Here is a 21,604-nt window from a genome sequence, read left to right on the forward strand (position 1 = left end):
GTCAGTATTTTCAACGGTGTTGGTGTGTCGGAGTTCGTCATCGTTGTGCTGTGTGATGCAAGATTTTTCATCAGTCATCAAAATCAGATCGCCCGTCGCTCGCGAGTCGTCAACCATTTACGGACGGAGCTAGATGTAGAAAATCTTGTTTTTAGAAAGTGTTTTGTGTGCAATATTTTCCAGCGGAACGCTGCTGGCCTGGTGACTAATCTGATTGCGTTGGGTTGGGTGTGGAATCGGACGCCGAAGCGCACCATTTCCGGATAGTTTCAGCTCTGAAAGGAACCCCCGAAAAAGGTATTTGATTGGGCAATTTTCTCAGTTTTTGTTTCCTTGAAATTGGTGTGAGTTTTTTTTTCAATCGTCTGGTCAATGAATGAGATGACATTGCTTGTTGATGGGGAGTGCGGAGGGTGGTAGTTGGAGCACAGATGGAGTAAACAAAGGATTTTTCTCATTCGTTTCAGAGTGTGTTTCATTAAAAGCTACCCACGGTCAGTCGAACGCGAGAAATAAGCATAATTTCGCATCGTTGCGTTCGCTACCGAGGTGGTGGGCGCAGGGGGAGCAAAAACAGTACGACAGAAGAGGCGAACCGGACTGATTGCAATTTTGTAGCTGGGTGGCGCGCGTGTAGGATTAGAACTCCTCGTCGGTCAGAATGCCACCGTACCGCTACCCGACGCAGAACTTTACGTACGTGAGTTCATGCGTGAAGTATATGATATTCCTGTTAAACTTCATATTCTGGCTGTTCGGAGGGCTGCTGATTGGAATAGGATTCTACGCGTTTGTAGACAAATGGCAGGCCACCGGATTGATTAAGCTGGAAACGGTGTACGACATTGTGCTGAACATTTCGCTGGTGATGATTATTGCCGGAGGGATCGTCTTTGTGGTCAGCTTCGCCGGATGTTTGGGAGCCCTGAGGGAAAACACTTGCCTCCTGAAGTTCTACTCGCTGTGCTTGCTGATGTTCTTCCTGTGCGAAATGGCCGTGGCTATAGTGGGATTTGTGTTTCCTCATAAGATGAACATCGTGCTGGAGGATTCTTTCACGGACAAGATCATAACCACCTACCGGGACGATCCGGATCTGCAGAACTTTATCGATTTTGCCCAGCAGGAGTTCCACTGCTGCGGGCTTAGTAACGAAGGCTACCTGGACTGGGGCAAGAACGAGTACTTCAACTGCTCCTCGCCCAGTGTGGAAAAGTGCGGCGTTCCGTACAGTTGCTGCATTAACGCTACCGACATCTCGTCCGGGCTGGTCAACATCATGTGCGGCTATCATATCCAGCAGCAGTCGGTGGCCGCCGCCAGCAAAAAGATCTGGACCAGCGGGTGCATCGAAATTGTGCGCGTCTGGGCCGAACGGAATCTCTACCTGATAGCGGGCATTGCCCTGGGGGCGGCCCTCAGTCAGCTGTTTGTGATCTATCTGGCCAAAACGCTCGAAGGTCAGATCGATTTGCAGAAAAGTCGCTGGTCGTCGTGAGCGTACGTGGGCGGCGGCTGGGGCGGTGGACGAGCGGTTTAAGTGCGCGAACGGAGCGAGCGCCTGCGCGCGACACGATAATGGTAAGTTTTTGTTTTGAGCTTTCGGCTTTACCTAGCTGCGCTAGGAGCATTAATGTGCATTAATTGCACAAGGGCTGCAACAATAATAATGCGAAAGGCGCGCGACTGTGAAAACTGTTTCACCAGGGCGCGTGCATTTTCTATTAGGTGAGCGCTAAATGCTTTTGAGTGGGTGTCGTTGGTTGGATTGAATGCAAGTGATATGATTCCAATTCCGCCTTAATATGCATCAAGGCTATCGTGTGATTAGTCGGCAGCGTTGTTTTGTAATTAGAGAGTTGTTATAACGCGGGGTTATCCATGAAATTTGACTCTTGCGATTTTGCGTGGAATTTGGTTTTTATTGTTTGCCATGTAATTTTGACTGGGTGAATGATTAGTTTGATTTTAAAATGATTTATTTATCTGTTTATTCTGTTTTCTCCCTCTGTTGTATAAGTTGTGTGATAGTTTTAATGCTATCTGTAATCGTAAACTATTTTTATTGTTTAAACAAGACTTCTAGTGTCGTAGAGTTTTGGGATCAAGATGGAATCATTAATTGCATAGTAAATTGATCTAAAATTTATTTAAAAGGGTCTGGCTACGATTATGATAGCTCAGATACATCTTTAGCATAAAAGAACAGCAACGATCAATCTTTGCAGACTTATGTAAAATGGCACAGCCCAAGTGGCATTAGTCCAAAAAATCTTACTTTTGTAAGGGTAATTTCTATCTAGGAAACCTTGTGAACCCGGTGTTTGCTACTTTTAGTAAAAATGAAATAGCAAACTCGCGTGTCATGCCGCGAGCCTGTGTGCTTGTCAACAACGCAATCGTTGCTAAACTCATCTCTAAACTAACCACTAGAGATGTATGTGCTATTGCAATTGATGTTACTGTTAGGAATCTCAACAGGAAATACGTCTATTGTGCGGTGTATTTGCCGCATGATGAACCATCCCTTATGGATGGTTTTAAACAAGTCATCGCATACTGCACATCAAAAGTCCTTCCGCTAATTGTTGGCAGTGATGCTAATAATGCTCACTATATCATCTGGGCAGCTTAGACATTAACTTGAAAGGCTCCAGCTTGATGGAGTACTTAGGTAGTACATATTTAGGATAACTTAACATAGGCAACCGCCCAACCTTCATGGTATCTGCTAGAGAGGAAGTGTTAGGCATAACGCTTTGCTGTACCAGAATTAGTCACGAGTTGACCAATTGACATGTGTCAGATGAAGTATCTTTACCTGACCATCGCTACGTCTTTTTTGAACTTTTAAATGTTCGACCAAGTGGGATCTCTTCTGATTCGATTGTGGCCAAAATTTCATGGATACTCATCATCTATTGACACTCCAAGTGAATTGGATGATACCGTTGATACTACGACCTTTATCATGGAAGCTTTTGAAGATGCTTGCCCTCTGCAGTCTGTGAAGACCACAAGAGGAGTCGTTTGGTGAAATTCTGATCTTAAGAAACTCGAAGCCTAGGAAACAATGCATTTAAAACTTTAGAAAGAGTTGAAACAGACGAAGTTCGGCTGGATCGGAGGCTTTCAGGTCGGCTTGCAACGCCTATCAGAAAGTTCTTCGGTCTGCTGAACGCTCCGGATGGAAAAACCTTTGTACACAAGTTTCCAGTTTAAGTGAAATCAGTCGGTTGAATAAAATTCTTGCGAAATCTATTGATTTATAAAATCTATTATAAGCTTTTCCAAGTGTACAAACTTCTTCTGTCAAATGGCGTTTTCACTTCCTCTACTGAAGAAATTCTGGAATGTTTATTCAGTATCAGTATCAGTGTTCAGTATCAGTTCCCCGGATCAGGTTCGGATGAACCTGATGTAGATTTAGTTCTCTTGAAGTTATGATTGTCTGGTTTCTGTATATGTAATTGTCTGGTTTCTGTATATGTAATAATATTCATAATATCATAACATTAGAATCGATTGAGTGGGCACTAAATAGTTTCGCTTCTTTGAAATCTTCAGAAGGAATTTGATAATTTCAAACACGTTTTGAAGAAAAAAAAAACGTTTGCTGGTTTGCTACAGGGCATATTCCTAAATCTCTTTGGCGGGGATATTACAGTAAAATTTATTCCGAAAGTGGGTCGTGCGTCGTATGAAGAAGAAACTATATATTAAGCATAATATTGATAATAAATTGAATTGAATTGAAATAGTTTTAGACCAATCAGTTTGATCTCTTTTCTTCTGAAATGCTTAGAACGCATTGTGGATCATCACATCGGTGATCTCCATCTGCCAGTGTACCTCTTCATATGAACCACAATATTCCTACCAATCTTGACTCTTTTGCACAAAGTTTTTCATAATATCGAGAAGGAACTGGCTCAAAAGCAATCCTGCTTGGGTGTTTTCTTAGATATTGAGGGTGACTTTAGCAACATGCCTTTCGATGCCATATTGGAAGCCGCACGGAGTCATGGTATATCTCCAATGATTTCCAACTGGATTCACCAAATGCTCAAAAACCAACATCTCTTCTCGACATTTCGTCAAGCGGCGATTAGGAAATTGAGTGTTTGTGGATGCCCCCAAGGGGGAGTCTTCCCGAGCAGGGAATGAGAACAAAACTATAACAAATTGATAACTAATTTTGTTATTGATAACAAAATGAAATCAAAACGAGTTTTCGTTTCAATTTTTTTTAACTGAATATCAAAATGAGATATCATTTTGTTATCATATCAAAAACTCAATGATAACAAGATTTGATTTCAAAAATCCAAAATAGGTTTAACATGTTTTTAGTATTAATTTTACCGTGGATGCGCATATATTATGCGCATCTAAGACCTTTTCAATTTCATTCAGCAATTTTGTTGCATTTCATTGCAATTCGAACCGATTTGTCTGAATTTTTGACAGTGCATGTTACAAGCCTTGTTAATACATAAGTGAAAAATATGATGTTTTATGTAAAATTAAAGAAATTCTAAATTTGGTCTGTTTTTATTTTTGCGCACCCCTTTTTGCAAAGTTCCCAATTCTGCGCACATGAAATGAGTTGAAACTTTTAAATCATAGATGAAATTCAATTGAATTTCACATTTTAAACTTTTATACGAAATTACGATCTTACTGGAACATGACATGTCCCCATAAAGCCCCTTCTTGGCAGCTTTGCTAACGGACACACATTTCAGGGAATTTTCAGAATTTTCTTTTTTTTTTTTAACAAAATAATGGTCGTTATTTTGAAACATTTTTCTTTACAAACTTTTTCATAACAATGGAAGCAATATTTAAAAGATGAAGCTAACATTGAATTAGCATTCATGTGTCGTACTGACCCTATTCGCATAGGTGTCTCATGTTTGTTGTGTTTCATAATCACATGGGACTGTTGTGCGAATGGAGGCAGCGTATTTGATTCATAATATCCTATTTTTTACATTCTTCGTGTGTACACGTTCGGTATTGAATATTGTCAAGTTTATATCTATAATGGTAGCGAAAAGCTAAATAATTGTCCAATTTTATTGATTCATTCAATATTGCATCAGTAGTCAGGTATCAGAAGGCCGGCTCCAGGGGCACGTTATCCTCCATTTGGGGCATTTGTACCATCAGTCAACATAAAACTTATTCTAACGCCGTACTGAGCCATCTGTGCTTTAAAAGGATACCAAAGTGGTGAGTGCCAATTCAAATTTTGAATCTTTTATTTCGGAGCAGTGGCAAATACGGTTTATTATATATTTTTGAAATTTGAACTACAGAGTGATTATTTCCAGTTCAATATTTTAAAACTGCACCATTCATACTTTCGTATGAAAATAACTACGAGTTTCACAGTGCTCCAAAGTTTCTCACAATTTGACATAAATTAGTGATTAAATGCACATGAAACGATATATTATCATAGCGGTAAAAACGCTGAAAGTCTTTTAACCCTTTATAAGGCAGTGGCAACTATATTGCCACCTTATACACACATTTTTTCTGTTCGTTTAGGAATTTTTTACAACTTCTGTTTTAACTGATGGACACATTAGGCCTTTGTGAACACTCATGATTTTTTTGAGCCATAACAAATATGAATGGGCTTTTTTAGAACAAAATGTCTCTCCAAAAACTGCCATTTTTGAGTGCATGAAGGTTTATAAGCTCGAAATTCTGTTATGGTGAGCGAATATAAAATCGAATGATGGGGAATGAAAGGCCTATTTTCCTTTTACTTGTGGACAAAATTTCAACTTGATTGCTTCTTTATTTAGCCTTTTGAAAAAATGTACTATAATAAATAAACATGTACTAAAATTGCCATATCGTCCAAAATAAATGACCACTCGAGTTCAAATACACACAAGTAACTCATGAATATTAGGGCAATAACCTGTCAATAAATCAGCATGATTGATTAACGCATCACAAAATAACAACATTTTAAACTTTGTTGACAGCAAGTTTAAATTTAGACCATTTTTTTTTTCATACAAAATCGACCATCGAATTTTTTGATAATAAAAACGTTTTTGTTCATTACGCCACATGTACTTTATATTCCAATGTAGAACGAGTGGATTCCGTGCCGCCTGGTTCTCTCGGCCTTATAAAGGGTCAAAAACTGTTTTAAACTCATTTCACATTTCTGAATCGATCCAATGGTTAACCTTTTATCTAACAGTGGAAATATAGTAAGATGAAATCGATAATACTTCGCCATTGATTGCGGAGATTTTCTTTAGCAAAATATCAAAATTAATACTAAATTTGTTATTAAATTTTAGTTATTACACTCAGGCTTGACAGAAACTCCCTCGCGAGAAAATGAGGAAGCGATTTTGGCGATTTTCTGAGGAGTGAAAATAAAACTCAGAAATCACAACGCAAATCCTCAACAGCATCGAGCGTGAGTTTGCCGCGCAGCGAGGAGTTCGTCCAACACTCATAATTACTTGTTGTGTTCCTCACGTCCACTCACACTCAAAAAGCTCTCGCGAGTTCCACTCCCATACAAAGAAAGACTCTCGAGGCGAAAATCGCACTCAAAAACCCGAAATAATCATCGACTCTTTTTTCGTTCCCCTCTTCCTCGCTCAGTTTTTATTGCCTCTCTGTTTACGGTTCGTTCGCTCCCTCGCGACGAGGGAAAAGCAAAACACCGCTCTAGAGCATGTTGCAAAACTCTTTTGATTTCGAGGAGGATTATCAAGCCTGATTACACTATGGAATTGATAACTCCCTGAGAACTGTGTATGATATCAAGTGGAAAAAATTTGATAACATAATGAGATATCAATTTCTTATCAATGAGAACTCATTTAGTTTTCAATTAGATATTTCAGTACATTATTTTGTTATCAGTTTTTGTTATGTTAACACTTAAGTCATACAAAATGAAAACTCATTTTGTTATCAAAATACGTGATATCTAAAATACTCAATTTGTTTTCAATAAGTTCTCATTCCCTGCTCGGGTTATCACCATTTTTATGGAATCTCGTAGCAGATACGCTATTGAGGCTTGAGCAACTCAATAATAGCGGTTTTTCTACTTATGGTTTTGCCGACGACTACCTAACATAGTTAGTCGGTATGTGCATCAGCAGCACCCTTTTCGACCTGATGCAAAACGCTCTTCAGGTAGTTGAGGGTTGATGTCGCCAATATGGCCTTTCGGTAAATCCGAGTAAAACATCTATTGTTCTTTTCACGGAAAAGCGAAACCGTAATGGTGTTCGACCTTTACGTCTCTTTGATTCTGAAATCAATATGACTGAACAGGTAATTCAGTGATTCCAAGTTTTCCTAGACATCTCATATTGAGTTCAGAATCAAGACAGCTTGTATGGCCTTCGAGCAATGCCGGCGTACCTTTAGTACAACTTGGGTTCTAAAACCCAAGTATAGCAAATGGATTTAAACGACTGTTGTGTCCAATATTGGCTTATGGATGTCATGTGTGGTGGCCAAAGGGCGAAGTGAGAACGGTCCAATTAAAATTAGGCCATCTCCAAAGGATGTGCTTAATGGCGATTTCTCTTCAACTCCCACGGCGGACTTTTGGTGAATTGGGACAAAATTGTCCTTGCTCCAAGTGATCTTACAATTGCTTGTAATCAGGGATGTTTTCGATAACCTGCCAATCGTTTTACTCATTTGTCCATAACTCAGTTCAGAAAACAAATATTGAAATGTGGTTTTCGGCAAAGTTGTAGATTAGTGTTTTTGCTACATTATCATCAAGGACGTCATATTCTACCTCTTATATAGGGGAAATTACCTATTCTCGGCCGTTTTGTTCTCTTCGTCTTTGAGGGTTTTTTGAAACCTATTGAACTCAGCGTTGATCTCAAATCCTTCCCAACTAAGCTGAATTATATAGCCAGAACAAACCTGCCGATAATACCCATTGTCACCCTATACAGCGCTAGTACCACCTACTATACTAAACGATCGAAAAATCCGATCGTTTAGTATGAGCATGGATAGAATAGATAGATATGGTATGAGAAGATGGTACTAACACTTTTACGAAGTAAATATTAGTTAGAATATGGCATCCCTGGTGATAATTGTAGGAAAAATACTAATCTACAACTTTGCCAATCACAACATTTTAATACATTCCCTTTAATACAAATTCCCTTTAATACAAATTCCCTTCCCAGGAAGAGTGGACATCTGGATATCTAGAAAGAAGTATTTCAGACGGCATCGTATGCTACATTGATGGCTCCCTTCTCGAAGGTCGATTAGGTGCTGGTGTTTATTCTCGTGAGCTAAGGCTGCATCAATCTTATTCACTTGGTAGATACTGCCCCGTTTTTCAGGCCGAAATATTTGCTCTTATTTTCGGAGTGCAATCAGCACTTCAGCAGCACGTAGGTAATGGGCAAAGTTATATATGTACCTACTTCTGTTCAGATAGCCAGGCTGCTATTAACCTTCCGAAGGTGCTCAAAAAAAGTTACGTTTAAGGTGTTCGGGTCATATTGACCCGGATTTGGTACAATGATTTCACAGTCATTTCTCAATAAAATAATAAAGTTTTTGTACTCAAAAATATCGTTAGAGCTTAAATTTTGTGGATCCGGCTCAAAACTAAGGTTTGGTTGGATGTGGCCACTTGGAACCGACGCCAGAGGGACCATGGTTTGGCCATTTTCGCAGGAGGGTATTTTTCGCAATAAGTTATGCGAAATACAGCTGATTTGAATGTTTGGAGTGCTAAATACACCGGAAAAAGCAGCATCAAACTGCCCCAACCACTAAGCTAACTGTCCAGATGAGTTTTGGCTATCAGGTGGCCACGGGACTAAATCTTGAGGCCTCGGAACGGCTTCCCGGAGACCACCGATAGGTGACCATTTTACAAATATGGTGAATCCATGCCGTGCGACATATAAAAAGTTGCAGAATTTTATGGAGAATACATCAGTGACCATGTCAGAAGCCAGAAGCAAGATTGGCCACTTGATGGTCCCGGAACTGATTCCCGGGACCCCGGAAATGTGGCCAATTCTCGCAGTTTATATGAGCTTGCCGTATGGCACATCGAAATTCGCAGAATTTCATTGATAATTCACCAGTCATCAAACCAGCAACTGAAGACAACATTGTCCGCTTGGTGATCTCGGAACCGGTTCCCAGGGCCGGTTCCGAGGCCCCCGGAAATGTGGTCAATTCTCGATTTTTTTTACTATGCCGTGCGACATATCTAAATTTGCAGAATTTTGTTGCGAATATATCAGTGGCCACATCAGATACGAAAAGCAGGATTGGCCACTTAGTGGTCCTGGAACAGGTTCCCGGTAACCGGTTCCCAAGACTCCGAAAATGTGGCCAATTCTCGCAGTTTGTATGACCTTGCCGTATGGCACATCAAAATTCTCAGAACATCATGTGTAGGTAATTCATCAGTCATCAAACAAGCAACAGGGAACAACATTGTCCACTTGGTGGTCCCGGAGCCGGTTCCCAGGACCGGTTCCAAGGACCCCAAAGTGTGGTTAATTCTCAAATTTCTTTACCATGCCGTACGAATTTTTCAGAATTTTGATGCGAATATATCAGTGGCCACATCAGGCACGAAAAGCAGGATTGGCCTCTTAGTGGTCCCGGAACAGGCTCCCGGGACCGGTTTTCAAAACCCCGGAAATGTGGTCAATTCTTGAATTTTCTATAATCATGTTGTCCGATGCATCGAAATTTGCAGAATTTTGATGCGAATCCATCAGTGCTCACATCAGATATCAGAGGCAGGATTAAGCCCCTTGGTGGTCCTGGAACCGGTTCCAGGACCCCAGAAATGTGGCCAATTCTCGCAGTATGTATGACCTTGCCATATGGCACATCGAAATTTGCGGAACTTCATAGATAATTCATTAGTCATCAAACCAGCAACTAAAAACAACATTGTTCGGTAGGCGGTCCCGGAACCGATTCCCAGGGCCGGTTCCGAGGACCCCGGAAATGAGGTGAATTTTCGTTTTTTTTACCATGCCGTGCGATGCATCTACATTTGCAGAATTTTGTTGCCAATATATCAGTGGCCACATTAGATACGAAAAGCAGGATAGGCCACTTGGAGGTCGCGGACCTGGTTCCAGAGGCTCCGGAAATGGTGCCAACACTCACATTTTGTACGACCATCCCATGTGGCACATCAAAATTCGCAGAATTTCATAGATAATTCATCAGTTATCAAACCAGCAACTGAAGATAACGTTGTCCACCTGGTGGTTCCAGAACAGGTTCCCGGGACCGGTTTTCAAAATCCCGGATATGTGATCAATTCATGCACTTTCTATGATCATGTTGTCTGATGTATCAAAATTTGCAGAATTTTGATGTTCACATCAGATATCAGAGGCAGGATTAGCCACTTGGTGGTCCCGGAACCGGTTCCCAGGACCCCGGAATTGTGGCCAATTTTCGCAGTTTGTATAACCTTACCGTATGGGACAACAAAATTCGCAGAATTTCAAAGATTATTCATCAGTTATCAAATCAGCAACTGGAACCAACATTGCCCACTTGATGGTCCCGGAACCGGTTCGCAGTACCGGTTTCCGAGGCCCCGAAAATGTGACCAATTCCCAGATTTTGTATGACCCTGCCATATGGCGCATCAAAATTCGTCGAGTTTCATGGATAATTTTCCAGTTATCAAACCAGCTACAGATAACATTGTCCCCCAAGTGGACCCTGAACCGGTTCCCTGGCCTCCTAGCATTATGCCAGTTCTCGCATTTTCAATAAACCATGCCGTCCGATATACCACAATTTCCAGACTCCTTGGAGAATGCATAAGTTTTCGAGTCAGCTACGGGAAGCAACATTGTTCACTTGGTAGTCCCAAAATATGAGGACCCCGGATATGTAATAAATTATTTTATTGACTATGGTAATACCACAGACAAACAGACGCAACACCTTGAACGATTTTCATGGAAATCCATCGCCCAGTTCACACTACCATCACCTGGTGAAAAAGTTGCACGAATCACTATGTTGTGCAATATTGTCAACAGAAGGCGCTAATGTGAAACGTCAAACGCATAGAAAAACGATGAGCGCGCCTCTGGTTGTGAAAGCCACAACTATGAAAATTTGCCTATGTTCCCCTACGTTGTTTTGCCTATGTTCCCCTCGTTCTCCACATTGACCTGCAACCTGAGGCGCCATTCTCGCCAAAAAATAGGACACTACCAACACTGAATATCCCGAGCAGCTATCTCATTGGTTCCTTGTGTGAGTGAAGCTGATTTGGCGATACTGGTGTAGCAACTGCTGGCGATTAATCAAGCTCAAGCTCATGGCACATCAAAATTTTCAGACTTTCATCAATATTCAGAATGTAAAAGAAAGTTAGCATGTTAGTACTACATGGAAATATTCGCCACCTAGCGGCGTAGGACCCAGTATCCGGAAAGTGGGAAATGCAGCAAATTTGCACATTGCACATAAATGTGGGTTTCAGGTGAACTATCCATTCATTGAAATTTCGCTGGGAACTGCGACAAGGTGACGGACATTCGCCTGAAACACGAAGCTGCAAAGGTCGCAGTGGTAGTGAATGCGGCACAAACAAAGTACATGCTGGTAGGCAGAACGGAACACGACCGGATCCGTCTAGACAGTAAGGGTCTGTCCATAAACTACGTAGACTTTTTTTTGGCCATCTCAGATCCCCCCTCCCCCCTCGTAGACTTTTGTTCATACAAAATTTTTGCAATTTGTATGGAGCGTAGACATTGGCCAGACCCCCCCGTCCCCCCCTAAGAGTCTACGTAGTTTATGGACAGGCCCTAATGTAACGAAATACAGGGATACCTTCGAGGAGGTGGATATATTCGTCTACATCGGATCTTTACTGACAGCTGGCAACAAAATTAGTCGTGCAATTCGAATGCGTACCATCAGTGTAAGTAGCTGCGGTCTAAAAGGTTCACTCACGCACCAAATGTACCATGAACGAAACACCAATAAGACCGGTGGTACTCTATGGACACGAGACACGGACCATGCTTGAGTGGAACCTGCAAGTATTTGGAGTTTCGACCGTTGCGTACTAATCTTCGGCGGTGTGAAGTAGAAGGGTGAGTGGCGGTAAAGGATGAATCACGAGCTCGTTGCACTGTACGGCGAACCCAGTATTCAGAAGGTGGACAAAGCCGGAAGTATACGATGAGCAGGGCATATTGCAAGAATGCTGGACAACAACCCTGCAAATTTGGTGATCGGGTTAGCACAAAAATTGACAACATTTCTCCGAGAACATTTCTCCGAGAACCGGTTCCGGGACCATCAGGTGGACAATGATGTTTCCAGTTGTTCGATAATTGATGAACTATCTATGAAATTCTATGAATGTTGATAAGTCTCACGGCACATTCCAGGTGTCCAGGGAACCGGGTTTCGAACCATCTAGTGGCCAATCCTGTTTGTGGCATTCAACTTGTCCACTGATGTATTCGCATCAAAATTCTGCAACTCTTGATAGATAGCGTGATCAAAGACATTGCGGGAATTGAGCACTTTTCCGGGGCCCTGGTAATTGCTTCCGCGACTACTAGGTGGACAATGTTGTTTCCCGTAGTTGGCTTGAAAACTGATGAATTCATTATAAAATTCTGAGAATTTTGATGTGCCGCACGAGATGGTCATACAAAATGCGAGAATTGGCCACATTCTCGGGGTCCTGTGAACAGGTTCCAGGACCACCAAGTGGCTAATTCTGCCTCTGATACCTGATGTGAGCATCAAAATTCTGCACATTTCGATGCATCGGAGAGCATGATCATAGAAAATGCGAGAATTGACCTCATTGCCGAGGTCTTGAGAACCGGTCCCGGGAACCTGTTCCGGAACCACCAGGTAGATAATGTTGTCTTCAGTTGCTGGTTTGATAACTGATGAATTATCTATAAAGTTCTGTGAATTTTGATGTGCAACATGAGGATGGTCATAGACAATGCGAGAACTGGCCATATTTCCGGGGCCTCCGGATCTGAAATCTGAAAAATTCGCACGGCATGGTAAAGAAATTCGAGAATTGATCACACTTTGGGGGTCCTTGGAACCGGCTCCGGGACACCAAGTGGGCAATGTTGTTTCCTGTTGCTTGTTTGATGACTGATGAATTACCTACACATGATGTTCTGAGAATTTTGATGTGCCATACGGCAAGGTCATTCAAACTGCGAGAATTGGCCACATTTTCGGAGTCCTGGGAACCGGTTACCGGTAACCTGTTCCAGGACCACTAAGTGGCCAATCCTGCTTTTCGTATCTGATGTGGCCACTGATATATTCGCAACAAAATTCTGCAAATTTAGATATGTCGCACGGCATAGTAAAAAAAATCGAGAATTGACCACATTTCCGGGGGCCTCGGAACCGGCCCTGGGAACCGGTTCCGAGATCACCAAGCGGACAATGTTGTCTGCAGTTGCTGGTTTGATGCCTGGTGAATTGTCAATGAAATTATGCGAATTTCGATGTGCCATACGGCAAGCTCATATAAACTGCGAGAATTGGCCACATTTCCGGGGTCCCGGGAAACGGTTCCGGGACCACCAAGGGGCCAATCTTGCTTCTGGCTTCTGACATGGTCACTGATGTATTCTCCATAAAATTCTGCAACTTTTAATATGTCGCACGGCATGGATTCACCATATTTGTAAAATGGCCACCTATCGGTGGTCTCCGGGAAGCCGTTCCGAGGCCTCAAGATTTAGTCCCGTGGCCACCTGATAGCCAAAACTCATCTGGTCAGTTAGCTTAGTGGTTGCATTTAGCACTCCAAACATTCAAATCAGCTGCATTTCGCATAACTTATTGCGAAAAATACCCTCCTGCGAAAATGGCCAAACCATGGTCCCTCTGGCGTCGGTTCCAAGTGGCCACATCCAACCGAACCTTAGTTTTGAGCCGGATCCACAAAATTTAAGCCCTAACGATAATTTTGAGTACAAAAACTTTATTATTTTATTGAGAAATGACTGTGAAATCGTTGTACCAAATCCGGGTCAATATGACCTGAACACCTTAAACGTAACTTTTTTTGTCCAGCCCTTCAGAAACGGCCAAAATTGTCGGCCAAATTTTAAAAATAAGTTTTTGGCAAAAGATTTAAAGTTACAAAGTTTCAAAGCTATAGCAAATCAGGATTAAAAGATATTGCGCCTGAAAAGTGCGATCCGGGTCATATTGACCCGAACACCGTAGGAAGGTTAAAGCACTTGCTTCGGCCAACTCCAGGTCGAAGGTAGTTATCGCTTGTCGAACTCAAATCGAGGAACTGAATTCTGCAAACGCTGTTCACCTTGTATGGGTACCTGGCCATTTTTCCATCGCTGGAAATGAATTGGCTGATGAGTTAGCTCGCACTGGAGCATCACATGACTTCATTGGCCCTGAGCCAGCTATTCCGGTATCCAAATGTTGGATAAAGCTTCTGATTGACACCTGGGCTGCCACTCAGCACAAACAATACTGGAATAATTTGGAGTCATGTCGTCAAACCAAATTGTATTGTACTGATCCATCTCTAGGGGTGTCGAAGTATCTATATCTAACAAATCTGTCAAAACAGTATTCCAGCATGCGGGTCAAAGCATTGACTGGCCACTGCCGACTCAGTTATCACATGGCGAATATTCAGCAAGCTGATTCATTTGCCTGTGATAGCTGTGAATCCGATTATGGAACTTCGTATCATTTAATATGTAACTGTCCAGTTTTTGCGCAATTGCGTTTCCGAGTACCTACTCGGAAAACACTTATTAAGTGAAACTGACTTCAGAAACCTAAATCTTCAGGACGTTCTGTTGTTCTTGACCCGCTGTGGTAAACAGCTATAGGCTTCTTTTACGCTGTATGCGTTATCACAGTGCCCTTCTCAGGGCGCTATTTGAACCCATTGTGGTACGCTTTTGCTTGTATGACGATCCTATTCCCTTACCTATCCTTTCCCCTGTCCTATCTTTTTTCCTTCCCTTCTCCGTCAGGTAAATGATGAATAGGCTCGTGTTCATGGCGATGGCACAAATTTCCCAAATGGAGGAGAACGTACCTCTGGAGCCGAGCTACTGATACCTGATACCTGATTGGAGGTGAAATTGTCGTTATGCTTCCTCATCCGCTGTGAGGTACTGAATCCATTGGTAATAGACAAGGTAATAGAAAAGCTGATCGAATGAATTCATCAAACAATGTTTATGACAGGGTACTATATCAGTAGGTCGGCTCCAGAGGCACTTCTCCATTTGGAAATTTTGTAACAGACTATTCGTACACTACCTACGCATTAGAGCAAATGGACGCTATTCCCTTAATAAGGCCGGCGAAGCACTCCACGTATTTCCAAAGCGAAATGCGAATATTTCGGAGTGCTCTATCGAATCAAGCATATAATATCACCTTGGTTTGGGTCGCTTCACATTGCTCGATATCGGGCAATGAGAAAGTGAACTCCTTGCGGCGGAATTAAAAGATACAAAACTGATTACAGAGGGCCCATATAGCCGAGGCGGTAAACGCACGGGTATTCAGCATGACCATGCTGAGGTTGACGGGTTCGATTCCCGGTCGGTCCAGGATCTTTTCGTAAAGGAAATTTCCTTGACTTCCTTGGGCATAGAGTATCTTCGTGCCTGCCACATATACACATGCAAAATGGTCATTGGCAGAGGAAGCTCTCAGTTAATAACTATGGAAGTGCTCATAGAACACTAAGCTGAGAAGCAGGCTTTGTCCCAGTGAGGACGTTACGCCAAGAAGAAGAAGAAGAAGAAGAAGAAAACTGATTACACTCATTCGAAGAGGGTATTCTGCTTAGAGGGTTCGAAAAGTCCGTACAAGATCGAACTTCTATCGAATAGGGCTCACAGATAGCAATCGCTACCTGTAGCTGGTGGTGCAGGCTATCAAGACATCAACCATGTTGTGTGGGAATGTCCCAAATACGGTGATGCCAGATCTGATTTATGTGCATCCCTCAGAGCCCGAGCGAAACCAGAAAAGGAAGACATTAGAGATGTCTTAGAAAACTTGACCTTAAGTACATTAAGCTTGTGTACGACTTCTTGTAACAAGCTGAAATCTTCGTTTTTGTTCCACTTTTCCACCTCGTGTCCCTTCAGAAATTGTATGTTTGTATCGTTACAGGTTGTTTGTCCACTCTACGTTTGGCCAGCAGCAACTCTGTCACGTCATGCTGCTGATAGTGAACGAAAAGCCCCATTATTCCATCATTTCATCAAACATTATTGTTCCCCCTAACCCCGACCAAACCGCTAGTTTTACGGTTCCTCTAAGCTAACCTAGTAAACAAGTCACAAATATGAAATTGTAGGTTTCAAAATTAATTCGGCTCCGTTATGCTTGATGGCGCATGAGCCTTAAATAAACGATTAAATAAAAACATCTATCGGGTTTCCCCATTAACAATGTATTTGGTTTCCTAAACATTGGCACCAGATGCGGGAATCGACAACATTGTGTGGTAGATCTATTCTAGTACTACAACTTTGCCAAAGAAAGTATGGTGCTATCTTGTAATAATCCTGAGATATTCGCTCACACCCCCCATTTAGCGAAATCCCATAAGTTCTGGGATTCCTACAACACGGATTCCTACTGCACCCCCGAACCAACCGTGTAGTAGGAGTCTAGACTGTATTGCGTTCGTAACTGGATAGCCCGTGGCCAAGCCAACAACTTTGTCCAAGACACCACCTACTTAAATTATCACGTTATTGAGATACACGCATATACGTTTATACTTTTGCATGCAGTTTGTATGCACACTAGCGCCGCCCTGCCATGGATTTGCCAATGATTTAGTTCATCACTGGACAGCTCTTGAGTCTTGACCATGCTAAAAATTTGCCGAAGATACCAAGTTTTTATAAGGTAATATCGCAATAATATTTACAATCCCAACTATCCCATTTTTATAAGGTACTGGCGTCTCCATCCAGCGGCGAGTGGTGACGCCGCAGATGGCTGTTACCTCCCTCTTCAACACGCAAAACGTGCAGTGATGCCAATTAAAGAAGTAAGAAATAATGCGAATAAAATGTTTATTGTTTCGATATTTGATAACGCCCTTTTCTGAAGTGCAACTAAAAAGTTGTCTGCTAACAAAATGTTCACTAATATATGCACTAAATCTTCAGGGGGGAGCGGATTTTTAGAGTTGCTTTAAAGTACATTTTTCTTCAAAAATTTGAAAAGTTGGATTTCCCCGTAGGGTAAGAAATCCAACTTTGAACTAGTCAAATTGTAATCTTAATTTGAACCATTTCAAAATTCATTAAAACGACGTACTTTTCAGGCAAATATTGTCCCGAAAAAGATGTTAAACAGCTTTCCGTAATATAACCTGATAACATGGACTTTAAAAGCATTGAAAAAAGCGTTTTTGTCATGGAAAACAGACAATTGAAAAATCACTGTGATTTCACTCATTTCCCCCAAGATAAAGCACATTTTCGGTGCACTCGTACAGCTCATGCATTGTATCACACGCAATATGTGAACACGTCAAATGAAAGCTTATTTATCGTAGAATCGACCAACCGAATAATATTCCGCATTATTTGTCATAAAATTATCAAATTTAAGTGATTCTTACTTGGAGAATGTTATCTTAAGTTGAACCATTTGTAATCTAAATTTGAACTAGTAAACGGGGGTGAGCTTCTAGTGTTGGCCTGTAGATTGCGCTAGTGGCTGTTTTGTTTACTCTTGGGGGATGAAAAATTCCAAATTTAGTTTCCAAATTCCTAAAGAATTTCGAACATTCTGAGTTGAGATTCCACTGCCTAATGAAAAATAGGTAAGGGAATTATCAGATTCATGTGATTTTTCATTGTTTAGCATGGAATTGGCTGTTTTGTGAGTTGCTCGAGCTGCTGCCGCCAGTAGTTCAAATTAAGATTAAAATTGGTTCAAATTATGATTACGATGGTTCAAATTAAGATTAAAATCATTGTTGATGAAAAATCAAATATTTCAATGAAATTCGGTGCAAATACAAACTTTTTACCATTTAACAGAAAGCTTATACCCGTGGCTTTCATGTACATACGATTTTGCCGTAGTAAATTATTTCCATGTGGGAGAAAAAATCTCTTAAAATTTGCACTGCTTCAGAAAGCCGCAATTTGGTTCAAATTTTGATTACCTACCCTACTGAAAAATAAAAATTCCCATATAAAACTTCAAGCCAATTGCGGACTAGCTTAACGATTTTTTAGATTTTTTTTTATTTTACAGGGCTTCATTTGGGTCCATTTGCAACCATTTGTGACTATTCGGGATTGCGTATTCGCAATTTTGCAAAAATCGACACGGCCTAATGGAGCATTATTTATTAGTGCAAAATTTTACTTTCAATGAGAAAATTCTATGTTACATTTTCTAAAAAGTATGAAACGTTTTCTATTATTTATGGGCATCATATCACATTTTTATGGTACCGTTGATCCGAAATTGATCAGGCAGTTTTCTGTTAGAAGAAGCCCACTTTAAATATTTTCCTCACGAATACCGTTTGGTATCATATCCCAACAGCACGATACTTGAAAAGAAGCTCTTCAAAGTATGGTCCATCTTACTGAAAAACGCCTGATCAATTACGACCCGAAGGTCAATTAGATCCCGGTTTACGGTACATTTATTCATTCTTTACGGAACACTTCTAAATTTCCTATGAAGCATTTGCTAATTGCAAATAACTTTTTGTCCAATTTTACTACTCATGAAATAGTGATTTTGTTTTATATAATAAACTTGCTGTGATTTTACGATTGATTTAGGTTTTTTATCCTTCAAACAAAAGAAAATAGGAATAGGCTTTAACTGTTAAAAAGCCGTTTATATTATTTAATTCTTTTGTACAAAAAAAATGCCATCATTCCCATAGGTGTACGATCAATTTTGCGTTTGACTGTAGCCAATAGCACGCTACGGCCTCAATAAAATCATAAAACGACTCCAGTAAAACTCGAATATGCAAACTGTTGCTTTATTTATGGGGATACTTCGGCATATCATTTCAAACATAGTATTACCTATACAGCGTATTTGTCTACAAGTCCATTAGAGCAGCACTAACTGGATACCTACGGGAAGTCGTATGTATGGAATGCGTGCGACACCGCAAATATCCATTCACATTCCAACAAAGTTATGAACAGCAATAGAACTGAAATCCCTATTGTTTTTTTTTCCAGAACTGAAAGACTATGAATCTAGATTCCATCAAATATATGTGTGCACTGGAGAGCTGTAAGCAATGCGGATGAAGATCCTCCCGTTGACCGCGTACTGTGACTACTATTTTAAGCGTTGTTTGCCCACCCGAAATGATGAAACGGATCTGGAACTCATATCTGCTGACAAAGCATATACGTAGATCGGTGAGGATTCTCCTGACCATGAAATTAACTGAACAAGTCACATCCTAGCGTCTAGTATGTCCTCTAAGTGTTTATGTTCGAACAAAATGTAGAATTACTATATAACTATATAGAAGAAAGACACAAATCTCCTCACTTCCTCACTTGTATTCGACTATGGAGACGACGAAAACGTTATACATACCGATAGAACTCATATTTTTAACTCGATAGACCGATGCATTTTACGCCGGAGGATATTTTTAGTACTCCCTGATTGTTCTGAGGCAATGCAAGAAGTAGAAGAACTGTGATTGGCTGATTGCTATATTTCCGAATGTGTTATTTCTGCGGAAGCACTAAGAAACACAAAACTCCTGTTAAAGCAGAGCATCTTCTTTCCGATATTTAATAATTTCCAAAAGACTCGAGATATTCATTATTTTACAAGCATCTTAAAAAAAGAGCATACAAATATAAATGTAGATTTCGGATAAAGAAGAATCATAATTTAACGGTATTCTACCACTTTGGTTTCCAACCTCCCGACTTATTATCTTTTAATCATAGAGCGCACTCGCACTCAAATTAAAATCAAAAGTATTATATCTAAAAACATTGCTCCGCGATCTCTGTTCTTAGTACTATTCACCAGTCTACATGGTTCCAAGCACAATCAAATCAAAATTTATCTCATTTTACGTTCAATCTAGATATTACGAGTGAGTTATATTAGTCTGCATTTGAAGTGTTCTTAGCTGGTCTTTTCAATTTTAAGTTCCTTACACCATAAATCTTCAGAATAACAAACTTGAACTATCGATAAACTTTTTGGATAAACTACAAAAATGACGAATGTGTTTCATCGTAGAATTTAGTAGTAAGCAAGTAAAATGTTTACTGTGAAGTATTTAGATAGCAAGAGCGACAAAGCCAATGCTGGTGACTCCTTGAAAAGGGAAATGGGAGGGGCTACAAACGTGGTAAGAATTCGAATTCATGAGGGAAGAAGAAACAATAGAATTATATTATTATTATATTGAAAGCTATGTCATTATTTGTAAAGCTCAAAGATAGCCTCTAGAATTTCCGATGACAAAGAACCGATAAATAAACAAATAAAATTTACTGCTGGTGTCATACAAAAGTGAGTTTTTTTGCAGTTACTTGGAACGAAAAGAAATCTTAAGGTTAGAGATGGTATCTTTTACTCCACTCTCTTTGTTTCCGGTTGTATCATCTCTACTCAACTATCAGGCCATTGTGAGAGAAACCCTTGGATGAATTTTGGAGGAATCATCGGCGTTCAAATCAGTTGAAAATTCCAGAAGGAATCCCTGAAAGAATGTATGAAAGAACTGCTGTAGAAAATCCCTGAAAAAATTCCGAGAGAATGCTGTGTAGGAAAACACTCGATATGCTTCGGAAAAATAAACCGCAGAAGGATTTTTTCGGAGGAACCTTAAATGGGGTTTTTCACGAAATTTCGAAATGAATTCTTGGAGGAATGCAGAGAGAAATCCCTGCAATTATTTAGGTAGGAATCCATGGATGTCTAGGGAAATTTCAAAAAGGAAGTCATAAAAGATTCCCATCCTGAAAACCTGAAAAACGCTCGAAAGAAAATGCCCGGAATGTAAAATATTGAAGAAATTGCTGGAGAAATCTCGAGATGCATCTCTAGGAGGTATTCCGGAAAAGCATTCCCTTCTTAGAAAATTTGTACCTACTAGCTGTTAAAACTAAACGCGACATGATACTAATATTCTAAAAGCATTACTTCACCTATCAGCAGTCACGCTGTTGCATTTTGTACAATACGTTGAAAAAAGCTTGCCTGTTCTACACAAATTAACGTGGTGCTGGTAGCGGTGGCCAATTTCTGGAAGATTAACCGTTATGTGTCCGACAAATTTTTTTTTTCTACGCCGTGCTGAGTACCCGGGTACCCTGTCGGCCACATAACGGTTAAGGATCTTTATTTATTTATTCCAAGATTTCTTCTGGAGCTCAGATGTTTCTGTTGATATCAACAAAACATTTGTAAGAAATTAAAGATAAACTCTTTTAAAAACTACGATATCTTTTGAGGGCGAACCCCGAATTTTCTTCATGATTTCGTTCAACATTTCTTTCCAGTA

General features: G+C 40.6%; 2 protein-coding genes across 2 annotated transcripts in view; one reads left to right on the plus strand and one right to left on the minus strand.

The window, feature by feature from the left end:
- Nucleotides 1-21,604, minus strand: part of LOC134291783 (uncharacterized) — a 320,651-nt gene that overhangs the window by 176,020 nt on the left and 123,027 nt on the right. The window lies entirely within an intron of this gene.
- Nucleotides 67-20,610, plus strand: LOC109422632 (tetraspanin-33). Its single transcript, XM_029880516.2, has 3 exons — nucleotides 67-297; nucleotides 468-1,581; nucleotides 19,299-20,610. Exon 2 carries the CDS (start codon nucleotides 662-664, stop codon nucleotides 1,496-1,498), a length of 837 nt encoding a protein of 278 aa, XP_029736376.1. The 5' UTR covers nucleotides 67-297; nucleotides 468-661; the 3' UTR covers nucleotides 1,499-1,581; nucleotides 19,299-20,610.

Source organism: Aedes albopictus, chromosome 3 (assembly GCF_035046485.1).
Source record: "Aedes albopictus strain Foshan chromosome 3, AalbF5, whole genome shotgun sequence".
NCBI classification, from domain to species: Eukaryota; Metazoa; Arthropoda; class Insecta; order Diptera; family Culicidae; genus Aedes; species Aedes albopictus.

Excerpts from the sequence above, each read along its gene's own strand:
- LOC109422632 (XM_029880516.2), top strand. The coding sequence starts at position 662 with ATGCCACCGTACCGCTACCCGACGCAGAACTTTACGTACGTGAGTTCA.